The sequence below is a fragment of the Phalacrocorax aristotelis genome, chromosome 4 (assembly GCF_949628215.1).
Source record: "Phalacrocorax aristotelis chromosome 4, bGulAri2.1, whole genome shotgun sequence".
NCBI lineage: Eukaryota > Metazoa > Chordata > Aves > Suliformes > Phalacrocoracidae > Phalacrocorax > Phalacrocorax aristotelis.
Genome location: NC_134279.1, coordinates 40,481,787 through 40,504,477, shown reverse-complemented (window position 1 = coordinate 40,504,477; position 22,691 = coordinate 40,481,787). Strand labels below are relative to the sequence as shown.

Here is a 22,691-nt window from a genome sequence, read left to right as displayed (position 1 = left end):
CTAAATTCAACCAAGCCATCATTTTAAAATGGTTGTCTGTGTAGTCTCACCCCTATGATCGCTAATAAAGTCTTTTAAAGGTTTTTCAGTACAGGGAGTTCAGCCAAGACCTCTAATTTGAAGCACACAAGTACATAGAATATGCAGCATACCATACTCACCTTCTTTTCCTGCCTCTCAACATATAGAAATCACAGTCACAGTAAGCTTAAACTTTATACTACTGTCGTGGTTTAGCCGGCAGCTCAGCCCCATACAGCCGCTCGCTCACTCCCCCACTGGTGGGATGGGGGAGAGAATCAGAAGGGTAATGCTCGTGGGTTAAGAACAGTTTAATAATTAAAACAATAACAACAACAACAGGAGCAACAATAATGCAATGGAAAGGGAAGCAACGAGAGAGACGCAAAACCAGGGCCGGGGGGTGGGGGGCACTGAACCACCAAAACAACCCGCACGTGACGCAGCCGCTCACCGCCCACCGACCCGACACCGCCAGTCCCAGAGCCGCAACCGCCCCCCGTGTGCCAGCTGCCCCGGTTAATGTCCTGGTCATGGCGTCACGTGGCATGGAACGGACACCCCATTGGCCAGTCGGGGTCAGCTGTCTCGGCCGTGGCCCCGCCCCTCCTGGCCTCCCGCCCACGTGGCAGAGCGCGGGAAGCTGGAAAGGCCCCTGACTGCTACAGGTGCTACGGTGAAGAGAATTAACCCTTTCTCAGCCAAAACCAGCACAACTACCCAATGGAACAGGGAATACAGATACAGGAGTTTGTAGTAAACCCAGCTGCTATGTGTAAATGATAGAACTGGACTTTGAACAGCTTGGACTTAAAAGTAGTAGGTACGTAGGTCTGCATTCATTGCACCACTGCACCATAACTAATAAACCCAGACTAATTAGTTTTCTTGTTGCTGATTTTCTAATTATTCCAGTTCTAAGACATTATTTCAACACATCTGCAGCAGCATGACTTTAGAGGTACAGTCTTACAAAATTCCAGGTTACTACATACAGAAATTTAGTAATTTCTGGTGCTGCAATGAAGGAACTAGTTTTCTGTATAGTTAACAACAATCTGGTAATACGGAAGTCAATTCACATTGCTCAGAAACAGGTGAAATGAGCTCTCTTTGCCATACCTAGAAGGTATGCTTAAGTTTTCACTCTGCCATTTTAGATTTTAATTTTTTAATAGGTTTTTAACCAGAAAGCCTCATGGGAGATGTTTAATTTGGGAATATATTCCAGATAATTTACACACGGGCACTCTTGGAAGTTTGAAAAATATGATCACTCTTCCAGTACAAAAGCTGTAGAAATAAAATATATTCACCTTCTGCAGAAGTGTTCACACTTACCAAGTCCATCGAAGAAGCATCCCCATTAGCTGTTCACAGAGTGAGGTGAGGTGAGGTGACCGTTTAGACCTTGTGCTCTCACTCTCATCTCTATGGCACTTCACGGACCAGTGGAAGACTTTTGCTCATTTAAGGCAATCCTACTCTGTCACATAAAGAAAAATCTGCTGCCGTTTCACAGACAGAAGAACACTAAAAAGACATGGGGAGATGGGGAAAGAAATGAAGAATAATACAATTCTTCATGAACAATTTTGCATAGCTTTTCACACCTGACTACTCCTTGACATTGCACTGTATGTACAAAGCGCCAGCCAATGCTGTGAAATATGTCAACAGCCAATCATAAACAATTTAAGAACACAGTTTAAAGGTTGGTTTAAAACTGCAGTGGAAGTTTATCTGAAAAATGCATTGAAGGAGTACCTGTACCACATCAATAACAAACTATGCACACTCCTGTTTTCAGACTACATTCATAGTAGGGCTATAAATCTAAACATTCTGCTCCAGCAGCTAAGATTTCTGTGATCAGAAACCTAATAGCAGTTAGAAGTAATAAATGTTATATGACACACAGCTGAGCAACCTTATTCAACAGAGGACAGAGGTACAAAAACCACATTAATACTTCCATTATTTTAGATTTATGCTGATTTCCCTTAGATAGCAAACCATTTTGGAAGCTTTCTTAATTTTTTTTTGTTTCTCTCTCCATGGTTCAGTTGTTGCATTTGAAGTGATATCAAAGAACGTTGGTTTTTCGGTTTTTTTAAGAGTCTTTTTCTAAAAAATATGTCATATTTCTAAATGACTGTTAAAAGCCCATGGGCATTTATCTCAGGGCTTTTTTAAATGATGTGTTCATGGTTGCAGCATTCAGGAGTTATGATGTGTATACACAGGACTGAAAAGAATCAAGTTAGGGAGGAATAAAGAGGATGGAATAATCTGAATAACGTCTCTAGTAACCAATAATTCTGACATGCATGGTTATGTGTTCCATTGTCATTTAACCATAAGAAACTGGAGTGAGTACATCTCATTTCACTTAATCAGAGTAGATGAATGCAGTACTGTTTAGCATCATCTACAACAAGTAATTGTATTGCCATCTCATTGACATACAGTCTGCATCACTTTTATTTTGTTTGGCAGGCACTTATTTTACAGAAATGCCCCGAAGATGCAGCAATGGCATATTAAGAGCAACTACAGGGGAAGATCAGGCTTTCCCACCTGTTCCATCTTTTATGGTTGTTCTCAGTCTCGCAAAGCCTTTGGGCTGCCTTCCTGAAGCCCTGCAGAACAAACAAATGTTTCAGTGTGGCAAAGCTGCGAACATGCTTGGGTGCCTTAGTAATTTGCTCTGCTCCATTTGTTTTTAACTCAAACCAGGAAGGTCACTATCAAGATGAAAAATGTGAGCAAAACCTTACTTCCCAAACAAACAATTAGGAACAACAAAACCCAGAAAGAATTAAAAATTTGCATCAGCTTTCTAATATATCCTTTAGTTCAGTATTCACAGAAATAACACGTGTAAAAAGGTGTCTTTTTGTTTCTTTAAATAGTCTGTATTTACTGGATTTTATTGTACAATGATTCTAAAGTAACCCTGGTCATGAGAAAAGCACATATACCTCAAAACGATTAATTTGTTCTGAGCTGGAAACATGGGGTCAATGTTTTGCTCCACTAAAGCCAAAGAAAAAGGGAGCAGCTGTCTTAAACTCAGCCAGCAATTCAGACCCAAGTCCTACAGGGCACCACAAGTCACGGGTGTTGCAAAGGGCTGAAACAGAAGGTCTCAACTGCACCCCGTGCAGGCTGCTAAAACCATGAACTGACCTGATGGCCTCTTTCCCTTCTTGAAAAGTAAAATACCTCTTTCAGTTTTTCCTGCTTCTCATCACAACCACCTACCCCTGCTCATCTGGCCAGGAAGAACAGAAAGAGAGTGTAATTGCTGCCCCTGCCTGTTCAGACCTGCTGAAGGACTGCCAGTTACCTTTAATCACAAACAGAAGTGCAATTCTTTGAGGCAAGAGTGTGTGACACACGCACACACCACAGTTTCTCACTTCCCTTCTACAGCTAAATTTTGTTTCCCCTCAAAGGAGAATGCACTAAGGCAGAAGTGCCCAAAGCAAAGTCATCCTTACAAAAGCCCTTCCAAAAATATAAATGCTGAAATGGAAAAAATATAGATCCTGAAAAATTCTGTTAAATCTTTTCAGAGAACAACTGAACAGTAAATAAGTGTTGGGCTGCACAGGGGAAACAAAAAAATCACATACATGGCGTGAGCACTTTCTGTTCTCTGCACTGAATAGGAAGGGGTGTGTAATCATGATAATTACAGCCTTTAACAAAAAGCATATGCAAGAGGAGGGGGGAAAGTAGCAACTCAATATTATTGAATCAATTGTCAAGTCCAATGGTTTCTAACTTCCCATTGCACTTTCCTGCTACAATCTTAATAGCATTCCTCCGATATATGAGCTTGTACTTATGTACATAATGTCCCTTCAGGGAGCATCTATAAATGTTTAGAATTTTCTGGACACTTTTGAAAACTGTTAAAATTTTTAATTACCTTTCTATATCAAAAATCAGGTTCAGAACATGTCTCATATTTAGTCAACCATACAGCCAACCACTGATAAAATTAATAAGTTACCAATGCAGGAGCTTTACTATTTGCCTAACTACAGAATTTTCTGATGAACATATATTATCCCTCCTGTCTTTTCAGCTGAGATTTAGAAGTATATGGAGGAATATTTTAATAGGCTTGTATATGATTTACATAATAAGGGCATGCATATGCTTGGATGAACACTTATGGTCTAAAATGTACATTCAAAAAAACCCCAGTTTACAGTGTTATGAGCTGTTGCTCTACACAGAGTTGTCAAATGGCAATTAAATATTTTTTCAAAATGAACTGATGGTACCAATTTTTAATCCTGCCATATACTATTTGCCATGGTAATATGCATAACAAACAAAGATGCTCCCTTTATATCAAATAAAGAACAATAAAGAAACTAGTTTCATTCTAAAGAAAAATAAAGTATTCCAGTGACTTTGTGGAAACCATTATTTTCTGACCGCAGTTTAAATTAAAATTATGCCATCCTAAATTACTACAACACTAATTTGGGGGTACATGTCTGTGTTATTGGTATCAGTTTTCACTGGAGTTTCACTGCTCAGATAAAAGCTTTGCCTTAAGTGTCAACCAAAAGGGACTTCGCACAGCTGTGCCTGATAGATGAACTGTTTACAAAAGATGAAAGTGCTAACAAGGTCAGGAGAATGTTACAAGACACACCGTCCTGTCAAAAGTAAGTAATTGAGATAAATTTATTAAGCACAGGATATGTCATGGCCAATGATAAAGGAGGAATGTGAACATGCAGATCAGGGGACAGGTAAAGTGCAATGCTTGAGGGCTGCGGTGCAGGTGGAGTCTCCTGTGCAGGCTTGGGTCAGCGTACATCCTCCTGATCACAGAATAAAGAAATCGTGTAACTCTAGCAACCAAAAGAGCCCTGCTTTCTGCCAGGCATATGTACACTAGCACCTTGGCAGAGCAACCACCCAGGGACAATCCTCATGATAATAAACATTGCCAAGCTTTAGTCAAACCTGTGGTCATTCCTTATAAGAGAAGAGCAAGACTGAAGCCTTCCGGCTAAAGACATGTTAGCACTGAAAGTCCTGTCAGACCATACAGCCCTGACAAAGAAATACTACCAACAATGGACAGCAACAGCTATTACAATACTTAAAAGTAAACAAGCTATAGAACAAAAGAAGCAAAAGATAGACATTTTAATGCATGTATTTTCCATATAAAGGACAACAAAAAAATAACTTAGAGCAAATCTTATAAAATTCCAAGTTTGCTATCATGTATTAAAAAATATCTTTGTGCACGACACTGCGTTGCTACTGCTTTGAGGGAAGCAGAGCCACTCAGCTGGAGGAAGTCACTGACCGATGATCTTAAAGCAGAATTTGTTGAAGTGTTAAACTAGCTTTTGTCCCCAGGAGCTCCTTCTGCTATCTGGTTATTTCAGTTCAGTAACTTGTTTGTTCAAAGTTGAAAAAAAAATTGGGAGGTGAAAAAAGAGCAAGGCTTGTTTTCTTTATACAATCTGTAGAAAAAAAAAATTACGTCATAGCTGGTTATGTCTCCCTCTGAAATGCTGGGTGTGTACTAGTCAGAAATAACCATCCCAGTTCATTAATTGTAGATAGCACTACATTTTAAATTCTTCACAAGTATCAGGCATGTTTAAGATAGATTTAAATGACTAATAAAAACATCTAACTCATGAGCACTTTCATCTCACTTTTAAATTCTGTCCAAATGTGAAATACCAAAAATAAGCTCTAAATAAATGACATTCCTTACTCTCTAATAGCTAAGAGACACAGAGACAAAGCAAGATTAAAGTCACGACTGAAACAGCTGATTTATATCAATTCATTTCAGTAGAGATGCTCACTGCTTTATTTCTAATCCATCAATGTCAGGTTTTAAAAGTAAAAAAAACCCTAGCAAAATGGATGAGAAACTTTTTCTTTTAAACAGAGATAGTTTTTATTTTTTTTCTCAGCATCCCTCCTATCTCTTCCATGCCTGCAGCAGCTGATCACAGTATTTAGCAATTCTTAATCCAGCTGACACCGTTAGCTCATCTACACACCGTCTAGTGTAAAATTCATTGAGCCACTGGCCTGGCTACTGGCTCCCCTTTCCCCAGATGTCCTCCATAAACTGCCTTCCCCGCAGAAAACAATTAGACATGAACATCAGGGCATCCAGGCCATTTGGAGCTCATCCGATACAGCCTCACATGTAGAAGCAGCAAGTCAGTATATTCACGTTAATGCCAGCTACTTTAGCGATGACAACAAAATACTTATTATCTGAAAGCTGTCAGCATACGTGATGAAGAGCAATAGGAAGCTGCGGCTCTGTATGTGTTTTGCAAGCCCTAGTCACTGCTAGGGAAGTAATATATTCCTAAGTTATTTAAGCAGCGCATACAGCTTAAGGATGAAGTGATTATTTATGTATTTGTAATAGCATTATGCATAGAATTACGAGTTAAGTGGTTCACAGATGAAGGGGCAGAAATTTCCAAGTCCTTTTTTTAGAAATACCTGGGTTAATCCATCTTCACTAGCCAAAGAGGCATTTGTAAAATGAAAATGATGTACTTCAGGCCAAGGTTTATAAACTTGCACTTCAGTCTACGACCCTGTTTGCAAGACACGAGACAAATGTTAGGAGAGTGCAGTTATCTGAGGCCTGCCTGCAAATGTGTTCTCAGTTATGTTTACCCAGCACCTGGAGTTAAATCTTTTGCACTGATTCAATGGCAAAATTCATATTGCTTCCTTTGAGAACAAGACAGAGACCAATATTACTATCATGGAGGGGCCTAAATCCTTCCTAAGGTTTCTATATTAATGAAGTGCATTTGTCTATTCTAGAATGAATAAGGAACGTATTAGATTGTGACTTCATAGTGGCTTTGCTCTTTTTGTGGCTGTTGACCAATCTGGGTTGTAGCCATGCTGTGTTTATGGCCACATTCTGTCAAGATGACCTAGCTGAAAGTGGTTCTCAATTTCTTTGCCATTTGTAGGTAACCTGAACATGCTTAGATATGCTTCCTAAAAACAATTTCCATAGAGACTGGATCCTGGCAATTTCATATATGGATTCTGCAGATCAGCATGTACAAACTCATTTTACTGAGTTGCCTTTGCTAATTCCTTTGGTATAGTCCACATACAACACATTACTGTTCGAAGAACAGGTTTTCAAGGCACATATGGCATTTATGTACAGAAGATGTCTCTTATGCCTTGCTTCAAAAAGCTACAAAATATAAGATGCCTCTTTACTGAATATCTGCTGTGGGGAACACAATAAACATTGTCTGACTGCCAAGGCACGGCATGTACAGTGCAGGCCCAGGAAGATGGGCTCTGGGGGAAAGGCTGATAAACAGCACTGCTGTCACATCAGAGAAGGAAACACAGCCACTTCCAGAAATGTTGCCGCTTAAAGGATCCTTCCATGAAACAGGAGAGAAGATGAAGATGAAAAAGCTAAGGCACAAATTTTGGGATTTAAGGATGACCTACCTTATTTGCAGGTCCTTGAGTTAATCTGGGGAAGGATGCAAGAATTTATGGACACAAGTAGGCTGGCCACCTCTTTTAAAGCATCGTACTGGAATCAGGGCTCATTAGATTACACTGTCCAGACGCCATCCATGTTGCTGGCTGTCTTTTGGATCACCTGGTCAAGAAGCATGGGATGATATTTCCTGTCACTGTGTTGCAGAATGTGAAGGTTATATGAACACTTGTATTTGCTTTCAGGGGCAACACGTTTCAAAGGAGCAATTCTCGTTAGCAAAGTGCACTGATGGGGAGCAGATTTGCCTAGTCTCTGTCATTACAGAAGTTACTTGGCTGCCTTGTAAAGGCAAACAGTGACATAGCTTTTATACCCTGAGAGCAATCTGCAGCTGAAACAAAAGCAACAGCTACTGGTATATTAATATTTTTACTTTTTACGGCAGGTCTGCAATTGTGGTTATCAACCCCATCCAGAGGAGAATAATCTTAATCAGATCTTAATCATCCTGTTTACCAATGTGATCAGTAAAACATATCTCTTCCTTATTTTCACTTTGCCTAGTAGTAAGGCCAAAAATCAAAAGCAGATTCTGAAAGTTATTTCATTTTAATGAGTGGTAGCGTAGGATGCTTTGAGGCATCAAAGGAGAGAAGGTAATAGAAAGAGTTGGAGAGTGTTTCACTAGGATGGCAAGAGCCATTTGCCTAAGGAGAGAGCAACAGTGCAGCGAGGTTTATCTGCACTGAAGTTCTTGATTCTGTCAGAATGAGGAACAGTCTTGAACAGCCTAATCCTTGCTTTATATCACATTTTTTTCTGGCAAGACTTTTTCCCTCTCTCCCTGCCTCCAAACAGAATATCTCGCCAGAACACTAGTTGTGTCTTTTTGTTCATCTCATGGTCCAGGAGAAAATCATCAACTGTCTTCCCATCCTGACCCTGTATGAACATAAGCCAAGGTTGCTGCTTTGTGTGTAGGTGTAAACAGATGTTTAACTCAGTAACTGGTGTCCTTGAGTCTTGTAATTGATTTGCCTCTTCCTGTGGGGATGTGATTCATGATAGCCTCTCTCTCTTCCTTTCATACTCATTCAAATACATCAGAGCAGAAGCAACCCCATGGGCCACTAGCCAGCAGAGTTGAGGACTTCCTGCCACCATTAAAGCCCAAAGGACAAGGTGGAAATAACATTAAAATGAAGGTTAATCCATTTGAGATCTCACCATCTTCCTCACCAGTGGAAAAAGGAGTAATTTCTCTCAAGCAGGAATGTGGGGACAAAAATTCCTCTTTCAATACTGGGCATTAACCCCACAATGTAATCCTAAAGAGAAAAAAAGTGTTTATTCAGACTGGACCAACAATACCTGGAAAGCAGCAGACAACTTACTCCACCTACTACTTTACATGAGAGTAAACGGCAATTCATTAGTACAAATTCATTATCACAGCACATCAAAGCAAACATAGGTAAGATGCAATAAAAAATTACTCTAGACGTTCAAATGCCTTACCCTGAAGCACAATGCCCAGGTCAGTGGCCTGGACCACAAAAGCAGTGCTGCTGGATTTTACTTTCTTTTGGTAAAGGCTTTTGACTCAAGCTGCTAATTCCCTACATGGATTAAGCTGCACAGCTACTAACCCAAATGGAAGATGGATACAATCTCCCATAAGCAGTTTTCACTTGTGAAAAACAACCCTTTGGGTGCTTACTATATGGCCATTCAAAACCCTTCTGTCACTGGGACATGACATTCTCCTCCTTACTTCCAAACATGTCACTGTAGGTGTTGATTCAGAGAAAGGGTAGGGGTTTGTACCTTCTACTCCTTTCCCTGACACATTGCTGAGACTCAAGGATGGCTATAGTATAGGGGTATATGGTTTGTATATGTGCCAGGTGCAGAAAGGCAGCAAGAAGCTAAAGCAATGCTCAGTAACCAAACCATATGAAGTCTCTCTTCATTTTTGGCTTTGTATGGCCCCGTCCCAGTGCAGCAGAAAGAGAAGGGGGGCTCAAGGTTGCATCAACCCCCTTTACTTCTTGCAGCCAGCATAATACAGGCACCACTCCACTTATCTCAGAAAAATAATTATAACAGGAAAACATGTAAATAAAGGTGACATTTGAACAAGAAAGAAGTCCAACGCATTGCAAATGTGTAGTAACTTCCCACTTCCCCATAACTGACGGAGGACTTTAAACAACCCTACCAGCCTCAGCCTTATTCTTCCACATCCCCAATGCCTCAAGACCACTTCAGCACACTGTCCACATGTAGCCAATAGCACTAACCTAACACTTATTTAAGGAATTGTAAGGGAATGGGATAGAGGAGGAGAACAGTTCCTTCAAACAAAAGAAAGAAGATCACTGTCTCAGTTAAGAATATATTTTACTTTGAGTCTACAAATGTATTTATAAGTGCTTCCTGCAAATGACTTGTCATCTTTTTCCTTTAGGACTTAAAGGTTATACTAAATTTCAGAGATGTCTTACATTGGTTTTGATCTGGGTGTTAAAAATAAGTAGATAAATGGTGCTAAAGTTTTTTAATTCCGGAAGGATGTTGGGTGATAAACTGCAAGGGTCAAATTCTGACCTGCACAAGCCCAGAGCAGAACTTCATTACCTCAGCTGTACAGAGAACTAAAAAGACCTGATTTCTTAGTGGTCCCAAGAGACACAAAGATTGACAGGCAGATAAATAAGGAACTAGAGTTCTAAGAAATATGGACTATCTTTGAATTTAGAGGAAATGAGAAAAACAGAAGGACATTTTGCAGTCCAAGTGAAGTGCAAGCTTAAGAATAAAAGGAATAATAGTAATAAATCTTCAGATTAAATAAATATTTAAGACAGAAGAAAAGTAAATTACTAAATCATAATGTGCTCTAAATTCAGATTAGAAAGACTGCTGTTCAGATAAATTCAATTTTTAAAGAGGACGTATTTTTAAGTAAAATTGGAGAAAAGATAGATTGACTGCCCATAAGATAAATATTTCATTTTTGCTTCTGATGATAGTAATGGATAAACTGTATTTGGGAAAAAGGAAAAATGAACTGATAGGCTTAAACATAGAAAATCAAAGGAAATCTTCCTGAAAGTTTGCTTGCTATGAAATAAAATAAAAAAAAACAACTCCCCCTCCAAACCACGTGGATATTTGTTCATTCATTTAGATTTATCTGCATACGTACAAACATAATTATTTTTCCTTCGCATAAAACCTTTAAGGACAATTTGGAATGGTAAAAAAGTGCATAAAGCAGTTTCTTGTTAGGTATTTCTCTAAGTAAATTCCAAAGGAAAGCTACTGTTTGTTTCTTTTATGGTAGATATGACAAATATTGAAATCTAGGTATTGTTGCTTTTCTTACTGTCATAGATTTCCCAGTAATTCCATTGTCCCATTTGTACACGTTTATCAATTTTTAGACAAGATTTGTCTTCTGAAGGAATGGCAAAAAAAAAAAAGCAAAATTCCACATGATCTTTGGGCTATTTCCATCACATAAAGAATTAAAAGCTAATAACATTTCAGCACAAAATCATGTATCTTTGTTATTTACACATTTATGGCACACAGTAACAAGTTATTTAAAACAATATTGACTTTACTTGTGGGAACAATTCTTTTCCAGTTTTAATTAATGACTTAATATTATCTCTATTTTGAGTTTTTGTCATATCACAAGTATATGGGATAGGGTTGCAGGATGAAAAACAGACCTTGCCAAAACAGAGATTGACTGTGGATGTGGCCGTTAGGCCTGCTATGATATACAGTAGAAATCCCATGCTCATTAATAGCAATCACCAGCTCTATAAATCAGACTAGAGCTTACCCATGTTGATCACGTGCTCCTAAATGAATGACACATGGTCCTGGCACAGAGGAGTGCAGTAGTCTGTAGACTTCATAAACTAAGACAGAAAGAACTAACTCCATCCAGTACAGAACAAAAATGTGATGATAAAGTTTGTTTTAAATCTGGCAGACTTTGCCATTCATCCACCCACCTGAGCCAAAAGCAGTTAGAGAAAGGTGATATACAATGATCACCTCATCAGAAAAATGTGGAAAAGAACAGCATTTCTGTCATTTAAAGAAACCTCAATGAAATGGTTTTTTTCCTCTATAAATGTCATAGCAGCTTTTGTGGAGTGCCTAGCCACAACCACCATTTCCATCTCCAGTTTCCCTGGAACGATCTCTGCTGCAGAATTTCATATTTATTCCTCATGACCAGATTTCATCAGTCCTCTGACACTGGAGCTATTCTTTCCAGGCTGTGGCAACAGTCAGGCCTTTCTATAGAGCCATAGAGATACACAGCATTTGAAGATGATGTACTCTGCCTTCTTTCTGGCCATGATTTAGCTGTTCTCATTCTTTGATTGCATGTAGATCTAGACAAAGCAATAGAACATCTTAATGCTTTTCTTAGCCTCAGTTATCCTACCATTCAAATGTTCTTTACAACTCAAAAATGCCATGTTAAGAAACTATAGGTCCTTCATCTTCTGTTTTCTGCTGGAGTTGCTAGATTTCTCTCACTCCCATAATTTATTTTCTGTTTCTAGGTTTGGTCTGGGTGGGGATTTAATTCAGTGAAGAAATATGACAAAATACAAAGCAAGCAAGACGTGAACGTAGACTGAAGTAACTGTAGTTCTATTTCAGAGCTCTACTATTCATGCCAGGGATCCATTTCATTATGCAGTCCTGATGTTATTTTACCATAAATTTTACTAGGAATTCATGTCTGATTTCCACTGTATTTCTTACATATTTAAATAAATGAAGTAGGAAACTGAACATCAAATTTTGAAGTATTCCTCAGGTGACTTGTATCAGAACAAAGTATTTAATGAAGTGCCATAACAGGCAACCACAGCCCTCCTTTCTGGAGAGTCATCAAGCACTAAGGATGTTGGCAATAGTGTACATTTTTCATGTGAACACTATTTCCAGAGACTATTTTTTCACTTGAAACAATCCATCTCACTTAGGATGCAAACAGCTGTTCTTCATTCAACAGCTTCACCCAGAAGAAGTGATTTTAAAGGACACACTTGGGATATTTTCTGCAATCTTAGAGCCATGAAGATCATGACCAAAAGTAAAAATAAAAAAAAAAAGGTTTCTTCTTGTCTGCAGAAGCAATAAAACCACCATATTTAATCACAACTTTTCAATTTTTCTGTTCTCCCTCAGCAGCAGTTCTACTCCATACTTGGAAATCCTATTTAGACATTTTCTGAATCAGGGCTTCCTTATGAAGGCACATCATGAGAATTCCAAATCATTTTAGCAGTGGAAGGTTAGAGATTCAAAACTTGGTTTTCACCAACTTGCTCTTGTAAGGGCATTTGTTTTCAGATTTAAATAAAAGCATTGAATATGTGCCTTCCCATAGTCGAGGGAATCTATGCTATGCTCAAGAAGAGGAAGAGAGGCGATTTCACATATATAATCTTAATTCTGACAAATCTTTTTGTTAACGGTTGACTTTGGTTCAGTAGTCTTCAGTATACAGTAAACAAATTTAATCCAACTTATATTTCTACATATTGTCTATTGTTTTCAGTGATACCAACTACACCAACCAATCCAAGATCCTTGGGTAAACACCACCATATGCAGAGATTGCCAACTGTCTTTTCAAGGGGGAGCACTAATCACATTGCCTGCCCAACAGTCTTTCAGGAAGGGAGACCCTAACGCCAAGGACCTTGCAATACAAAGCAGGGAGGAGAGAGTGCCTGGATGGCTTAATGCATGGTATACATTCAAGGCCCTTTGCACGCCAGTCTGGCCCTAGAAGGTTCAGGCTCCCGGAGGCTGTTGCAGCTGCCTACCACAGTACATCTGGCCCATCCTCCTTTTGCCCCCATTCCTACAGCCTGTAGCCACCACAGACCCTGTGGACCTCAGCATCCACCAGACAGAGCAGAGACCTGTGTTCTTACTCTGCCTATTATTATCTTACTGTATTATTTTTACCTGGAGTTTCTTTAGGGGCACACACTTGTGGTCTGGACAAGTGTAGCCTGGGATTTTCGTAATAAATAACTACTCATAAATACTAATATCTATAATACTAATAAATAAATACTAATAAATACTTTATAGTATTTCAAAGGAGTATTATCTTTTCCTGTTGGCTTGAGGAAATGGACATCTAAACCACTAATTGATACATACTATGTATTTGGGGTTTGTGAATTCTGAACAGCTGTAATACAGATGAATTCCAGAGTAAAATCAGTCTATGGACAAGTTACTGATTGACCATTCAATCTCTGAATCACCATTTTGTGCAAAATCTACAAACAAGTAGGAAGTCCTTGTATCTTCCCTGATGTATATTCTAAATATATTTGCAAGTATATATTTAGTATTCTACACTCACCATACCATTCATTTTGCTAATAAGGTGTTTACTTCTGTCAATAGAGATGTGATTCCAAGCCTTTCTTGGTATTGGTTTGGCAGAACTAGGAATGAGAGGCTATTGAGTTTGCCTTTCCAAAATTAAAGCACAAATAATGCTTCTCCTAAAATATAACAAAGTCAGTCAGTCTGTTTTTTATTCATAATGCTCTTTTCATTAGAATAAATATTTTCACTAGGTTTCCTGAAACGTTCCTCTAGGTATTATTGCATATCAAAAACTATCTTACCTGAAAACTGCCTTAAAGACCTGACATTTAACATTACTCCCCACTCCTTAGAATCTACCATTCTTTCAGTTTTATTTGCAATTCTCATATACATTCTTCATTTTAATTAAAGATAACCCTAAAAAGAAGTATGGAAAGTTTCCTCACTTCCCAACAGCAGCAGATGTCAATAAAGGCTTGCAGCTTGGAACCATTTTGTTTAATGGTTGATATCAAGTATGCCTTGAAGCCTTTGCCATCTGTTTTACTAAATTAAAGTTAGCACCCAAAGTGTCCTCAGATGTGAAATACTAGTTGTCTAGAAAAGTTTGCAATATCTAAGTGGAAGTTTCTATAGACAGCAAAATTAGCAAAATGTAAATTTAATGGTGCAGTAAAAATACAAATAAAATTGTTAAAAGAGAACAGCATCGATAACTTTTAACTATCTTTTAAGACAAACCGCTGTGGAAAATCATGTGTTCCACTGGAGAACAGCATATTATTAATGGACATTTTGAATTGTGACTAGATGAAGGTATTTGATACCTTATGGCATTTAATTCATGTCATGCAACTCAAAGATTTCATTGAGTTGAACTACATTTTTTCACAGGCAAATTCAGAGGAGGATAAAAGTATTGTGAGACATTCTCAGCAAAACTTTCATTGTGCCTCTCCATAAACATAATGCAAACATGTCCTTTGCAATAGAGATTTATGAGCCAGATTTTCTGTAAACATTGAGACTTGCCCCTCCCTGCCTGCCTACCTCCCCCCTCATCATTAACAGGCATTATGGTAAGTTACCACACACTAAGTTCATTTAGCACTCACTAAATTTCCCAATTGTTAAGATCCTCCTTTACAGCATTAAAAATATAAAATCATTTCAACAATATAACTGAAGAGCCCATTCTTTAAACATTTGTAAACACAGATTAACACTAAAATATTTTTCTGCTCCTACAAGTCAAAGTGACCAAGAAAGCTCAGAATTTATTTTTCTTTTCTAAAATGCACATTTTTAAAAATATTGTGTCAATGATGCAGCAATCTCAAGGAATATTCACATTAAAAGGTCAAAAATTGACTTATGACTGTGATCAACTAGAAATATTCCAAAGATGTCTTATTTGGTGTCTTCACTATATCACTGACTTTGCTGACTTCATAGCAATGAGAATTTTTAAGTAACTAATTACGTCAATGGGTAATATTGCCACCTCCATATGGTATTCCTATATCGCATAGCCAAGACTAAGGATTTTACTGATGAAAATTGCTTGTATTGTGATCATCCAAAGAGATAGCAACAATATAAAAAAGGCAAGTATATTAGCATCCCAAGGTGTCTCAAAGAAATCAGCTTTTGGTCATGCAGCTCTCAGAACATCAGCTCAGTAAAGGCATCTCAACAACTGTCAGCATCAGCTATATTAAGATTCTACTTTAGAATTTTGTCTAGAAATATCCAGGTGGTAGATGTAGGTCACTACTGTTTTCTATCTATTGTAATAGAAGTGCTTTTGCCTTCATTACCTTCAGGTTCTTTCAATTACTGAAGTGTAATTTTATTACTATTAAATTCATTGATCAGATAGCAAAGGTTTTGCAGAGATCTGAGTGCAGAGTTTTGTAATTCAAAGGCACCTTTGGGTATTGCTCCTGCTCCATTAGGCAACACTGTACAGTATAGCTCCTGGTATTTGAGAGATGGGACTATCATCCCTAGGAAACTATTCCATTTCTAACATTGAAAAGATCTCCCGACACCCAGCTTAAATACTCTATTATTCAAATTCATTCTTTTACTCCTACATAGATTCTTGTAATGTGCTTTAGACAATTTCACTCTCCTCTGTAGGAATCACATGCTGCATGAGAGCAATAATGTCCTTTTCCTTTTTCCTTTTCCATCGTAACTTCATTTCATTTCATTGTGTGACCACTTACCTGACACGTGCCTAGAAAGCACCAATTCTAGCATTACCATGGTGGGACAGAAAGGTCATTGAGCATGCTCTAAAAGACTCTACATTCATAATGATTATTAGTATTGTTTGTATTTCAGAAGTTGCTATCACATGGTAAACACTGTCTAACATATATACATAGAGTCAATTATCTTCTCCAGAAGTCCCAACAACACAGGAAGAATTACTACATCTGAAGGTCACGGAAGAAAAAAAAATCTTGCTTTTTTTATATATATGTCATATCAATTAATCTTGGGTTAGGATGGGATTTGATAGGTTACAAGTAAAAAACATGAGAGAAAACAATTGCAGAGGGGAGATCAAAACAGAGACCCAAACCTTGCTAACGACTCCCTTCACTGTTCATCCAATACCACTATACCCTACATATTTTTTGCAACTGCTATAGCTTGCGTCCTTTGTGAACTTAGAATGAGAAACCAGGAGAAATGAGAACGTTTGCTAACAAGGAATAACTTGCAAAATGTATTTTCTTTTGTTCTTTTTGTTTGAATCAGACTTCACCCTCATTCCATGAAACAATGGTATAAAGCAGCTGCCTGTTATTTTGATTAGCTGAAGTAGATAATGCAGAATAACATAAAATGTCACCCCTAAAGTTCATCTTAGAGCAGCAAAACTTGAGAGTGCTAGAGGGGAAAAAAACCCCAATGTGTAAGAGCTATAGCCCAGTGTTACGCCCTCTCACAAACAGGTAGCTAGTTAGGATATGCATCATTAGGAACAAAAAGCAAGTCATTCCTTAGGTTGTCTTCAGTTCTGTGCTTGAAAAATTCACTAACCGATGTAATTAATCATCTAACTCTTCCTTCAGGTAAGTGAAAGTAATACAGCATAAACCATTGTTAATGAATATGAAGGATGCATTGAAAAATTAATATATTGGCAACAGTGTTGACTTTGGAGATGACTTTTTTTTTAATATAAAGTAGTGGTATCTGTGGTATCTTTGTATTTTCCTTTTTCAGTCATTTTGTTTGTTCTTGCTCCTCTTTTTTTTTTTGACTGATCAATTAATAATCAAATCATAATGATCAACTGTAAAATCAAAGTAAGAGCAAGTCCTTCCTTAGATAAGGTTGTGCCAATCTGTATGATCACGTATGTTACTGTGATAAAACTCATCCCCTCCTATTACTCATTTGAACCCAGTTTAAGATCCGAAGTCAAAGGAAAATTCCCCTCTGGTTACTGGTTAGGTCTATTTTAAGACTCAATACTTTCCTGGAATTACATACCCATATCAGGTCCCTAAACTCTGAGATCTGTAAAATTTGGCACAACAGAAAAATTTAATTATAGAAGAAAATTCCAGTGTGCCTGAGCAGCGTCCACACTCTATAGCGGTGCAGCACACAGCTAGAGTTAGCGCAGCACACAACCTGTGAGGTCAACAACAATTTCCTCCATTATAAAAAATTAGGTGTGCCACTTTCCCCTGGCAACACAGCAGAATTGCAAAACTAATTCCCCAGGTGGATAAAGCTTCCACCCAATTAATCTTTTTTTTTTCTTTTTTTTTTTTTCTTTTTTTTTTTTCCCAGTGGTTCAAAAGCAATCTGGTTTAAATGAAAAAGTAATGCTGCAATACTCTGAAGGATCTGATCTGGCTCTCACCCATGTTTAGGTCAACTCGCTGTTTCATGGGTCTCAGAGCAAGGCAAGATTACTCAAATATGTTGCAGACTCTAACGATGGGCCAGCAAAGGACAGAATATCTGCTGTGTGTACACCTACCTTGTTTTACTCACTTTATTCGCTTCAGCTAGACCTTCACAGCTCTTATGTAAGGTAGCTGTTCTAATTGACTTTCACTGATTTTTTTTCTTTTTTTCTTTTTCTTTTTTTTTTAAGGATGGAAGGAAAGCCTTTCACAAACATATCTTCCCTCTCTGAGCATGGTATTGATCACACGTCTGTAGCAGACCAGATTCTAAGTTCTTCAAGAGCTGGTCAGCCACACAGATCCATTGTATTCCATCAACTTAACATTTTATGGTGAATTTGACAACATTAAAGAATAATACTCGGCACACATCAGGAGCTTTTTATATGTACCCCTGCAGAAAACTTTACATCACGTTACATCATTTGAATCCAGAAGGTTACCCACAGTTGAGAAAGTTTGTGTCAAATACTAAGCGGAATATCATCTTCAACCTGCTGGGACTGTTCCCGGTAAATACATTGTAACTACGTCTCAAAGGTAGATCTCCAGCCCATTAGATTTTGTGTTTTGTCTTTTTAACTACTCAAGAGGCAAGATCTTTAACCGATGTTGTGGACAAATGTCTCCATTTCAAAGATTTTTTGTGATAACCCACATTGCTTTTCACAATTTCATCAGCATAAAAGATTTTTCATTATTTTCTTATTGTTAGGCTATTTATAAGGCATCTTTCCATTAAATAAGCAGTTCACCGAGTATGTGATCTTCATTACATCAGGAAAAAACCTCCTATGACTTGAAAATAACTATGTTTTTAGTGCATCTGATAGCACCATGAGGCATTGACTAGGATCATGGCCAATGCGAAGATATGATCCATATGGAGCATTTATCATCAGGATAATCATTAGGAACACCTTCTTCATTTTCACCACTCTTAAGCATACGGGATCTACAAAGGAATAAGCAATTAGACAAATAAAATGAAACTTTGTATTCAAAGTTATAGCAATGTTCTTCTGACTTCTACATATAGCATGTGAAATAATCCCAGACACGCTGTGCTCAAAGGCGATACTTTGGTATGGCTGCAAAGAATCATGTTCCACAGGGTCTTGGAAGTACCCTCAGCTTGCTTAGTCTAACCTTCTTCCCCAACTACTCCAGCTGCACTATTTAACATAGGACGGTAGGATTTATACACAAAGGGGGTTGTATGAATCAACAAAAATAATTAAAAAAAACTTTAAAAAAAATCTTGACTCAACCCTGTAGTTGTTGAAGTAACCCTGAGGGGAATAAAAGAGAAAAGGAAGACTTAAAATATTATGTTTAGCAAATGGAAGGGAGATAATATTAAGAGGAGACTGGAATAGAAAAGTGGAAAAAAAGATAACCCTGAACTATCTTGCTCCCAGCCTCAGACTTTCGTAACTCCTTTTGACTACCTGTGCCAGGGAGACACTGCTGCTGCTTGCTTTTCCTCTCAGAAATTCAAGTCCTGGTATTCCACTGAGCTGATAAATTATGTATCAAGGTTAAGAAATGGTTTTTTTAACTATAGTAATATTTCTGCCTGAATTTTGTAGTAAAAGACTGTGGAGAAAAAGTTTGCAGTTAACTTCTTGTACAAAGACCCTGAAAAAGTAACCAAACAAAAGGAAAGTGGAACAGTATTATAAAAATATAGAAACTACTCAGTTTTTGAACTTCACACCCATAAGCTGCCTGGAAAGGAATACAGTAATATATGAGCAGCGATAGTGGTGTTAAAACAACCAAAGACACCTATACACACATTTGGTTTTTATTTTTATAAAAAAAAAAGGTCAGATTTATTAGTGCCAATGTATGTTCATAGTAAGGTAACAGAAACTAAGCTAATCTGAGTAGCAACTTACATCAAAGGATATCAAAATAATATTTCTTGTAAGTGAAACATAATACTTCGTTTAAACATGTTTCTTGCCAACTAGAAGTCCTTGTTATCTGTCTATGAAGCCTTTAAAGAAAAGTTGCTACAGTCAAACAGGGTCCTGATAGAACTTGGCACATAAAGAAACAATTCAATTTTCACCCATACAATACCTCTCACTCTCCTGGAGCACTCATTCATACAATACTTACATAATGCATGTACATTATGACTAAAGCCCATGTATGGCCTAAAGCACATAGAATATCTCAGTTCTAAACATAACATATCTCTACATCAAAAGCAGGTCACTGTATTTACAGCAGATGATCTTGCTCTGCAGATGGGGCTTTCACTTGAAGATCCTTTTGTTAGCATATGCGAAGTCCATTGTCGAATTATGCATCAAATTAGAGGTGAATCTACAGGAAGATCTGTCTGACCGTGTGCGAGGATTCTAAGGCAATAGTAGTAGTTGTTCCACAGGACTAGCGCTGCTGTTGCAACCCACTCTTCCTTGGAGCAGTAAAGCCTTCCTTCTCCAGATGCAGCCAGGCGTAGTGAGACATTCATGATCTGCAAGCTGTTGGCTCAAAAGTCTAAAACTTCTTGGTTTGTTTTTGTTTTTAATGTTCATGGAATAGCACCATAGGAATTCACTCTTGATAACAAATAAATCCTGGGTCTCTTGTTTTGGTTTGCTTTTTTCACCATCACAGATACCCTCACTCCGAGACAAAAAACCCTCTTTGGGAAACCTCCCTCTTAGATACTACTACGTCTTCATTTCTGATTAGCTAAACCAGACAATTAAGTCATTCACAAAGAGGTCCAAAGAAATAAAGCTTAGTAGTGGTTCCAAATGTACTACTAAAAAAAAAAATTCAGTAGGAGGAGTTTCAGATGATCCTTGACTACTTCTGTTTCTCATGGATACAGATTTTGATTCGGGACAGGTTTTCATCTCAGTCTCTTTCTGTGTTCAGTGCAAAATAAGAGCACATCATCAGAGATAGCTTACTTAACCAGTAAACCAAACATTTTCAGATGCTTACACTGTTCAAATTCAGTCAGCTAGTGATTGGTCAACTAGTGATCACTAATGTAACAGTTCAGACTTTTCAGTCATTAGTAAAACAAAATACTCTAAAGATCAGTTATGTTTCAGAAGGAGGATTTTCCAGTTTCAAAACACTGATAACCTGATATGACAGATGAATTTTTAAAAAATACAGAACAATGCAGAAAGACCTTCCCATTCCATATCTTCTTTCAAGTACTTGTACACACCATATGCAGGATACAAAGTCAGAGCAACTAGACCTAAGGACAGTATTTCGAGTGTGTGACCTGAAAGAACTTTTTTTCCTCCTGGACACCATACAATTGTCAGAAGGAAGAACGGTCTGCAGGGTCACTTCCCCTGAATGCGACTGACAGAATCTGCACTCTATCTATGACAAATGTCAAACCACGAACAAAAGCTTTTATGTTCTCCCTGCATGCGAAGTCCTTTCACAAGCTTTGCAGAGACAGTCACGTATGGAGCCCGCATATCATCATCTTGTCTATTCCACTGGGATAGGTGATTTAGTTTTTTAAATTTTATTTCAGTCTCTGGTCTTATAAGTTGTCGTTTCAACTGAACTCATATAAAACATTTGTGCTACTAGCTTCAGTTAAAAAAAAAGACATGCCATCCTTCCTTTCCACTGTGCGTTCTTTCTTTCTCACTTCTTTTCTGGCATAGAGGTTCTTGTGTTATTTTTTGGTGTGCACACTATCTGGATATTTTATACTTCTGTATCGTATATGAAATCCTTTCTTGTTGATTGTATCATCAGTGTGAAAGTGAAGTAAAAGAGCTTCCCCTGCTGAATAAATTTCTTCTGGTGGCTAAAATGAATGAATAAACAAACAAATTATCTGTCCACTCTGTGTATTTATACACTTCATTCAGATCTTTTTTCTTATGGATATTTCTCTTTTGTATTCAATTTGTATTGAGTATCTAAATTTTTCTTATGAGACAAAGAAAAAAGCTCCTCGTTCTTTTGCCCTTCCCAGATATCTTCTATGGTTCTTCTGGAGTCATGCAAGTGATGGGGCAGGACCATACACAATATTCCAAATTCAGGGGGAAAAAATTACTCCAGTACCTTTTTTCCCATTTTATTCTTCATAACGGCCTGTTTTATTACTGAAAAACTTTGATCAGAAGTACCAGATGAACTACCAAGTCCTTTTTCTGAAGTTGAGAAGGTGGTAACATATACTAACAGTGCCCTTTTCCCACTTCAGCTTGAATTATTTTGCTTTCAATAGCTTCTCTATTTAATCCCATCTTTCCTATGTCCTTGCTTTGGAACGGCCTCGGAAGCCATTCACCCATATCTTGCTAGAACCAAAGCAAAACAACAACAGACCCCAACCACCCCACCCCACCACTCCCCCCAAAAAAATCAGACTGGGGTTGGACCATTCTCCTGTTCGCTGCCCTCCTACTTGTAAAATAGGGAAACTTGCAAAGAAAAGTATTGTTTTGTGTAAATTAGTAGATGCTGGGCTCAGTGGTAGCATTTCCCTTAGAATATATCGCCTACAGTTCAGTGGTAGCACCTTCCCTGCATCTTTAAGTGTTAAAAAAAAATGCCCTTAAAGGATTCAAAGCCAGTTTACAGGTAACTTGTCTGAACGATGGAGATGTTTGATCCAGCGCTGTGGTTGAATCCAAGAAGTGTCATGCAGTTAATTAAGAGCTCCTACTGTCTCATGTAGAGCCTTTCAAACCTTTTGTCTGGGCAAAGAGTGTGTATATATGAAAGTGTCCTTGCATTTGCACACATATAAAGAATTGATGAGGACTTGTGGGATCATTGCACCAGCTTTC

The 22,691-nt window shown here is 38.0% G+C and overlaps 1 protein-coding gene across 1 annotated transcript in view; it reads right to left on the bottom strand.

Annotated features, from left to right (window-relative positions):
• Positions 1-17,592: 17,592 nt before the first annotated feature.
• TLL1 (tolloid like 1) overlaps positions 17,593-22,691 on the bottom strand; it is a 142,409-nt gene continuing 137,310 nt past the window's right edge. The window contains exon 21 of the mRNA XM_075091075.1: positions 17,593-21,697. Within this exon, the coding sequence (XP_074947176.1) occupies positions 21,563-21,697 (135 nt within the window). The 3' untranslated portion in view covers positions 17,593-21,562. The remainder of the gene's footprint in view (positions 21,698-22,691) is intronic.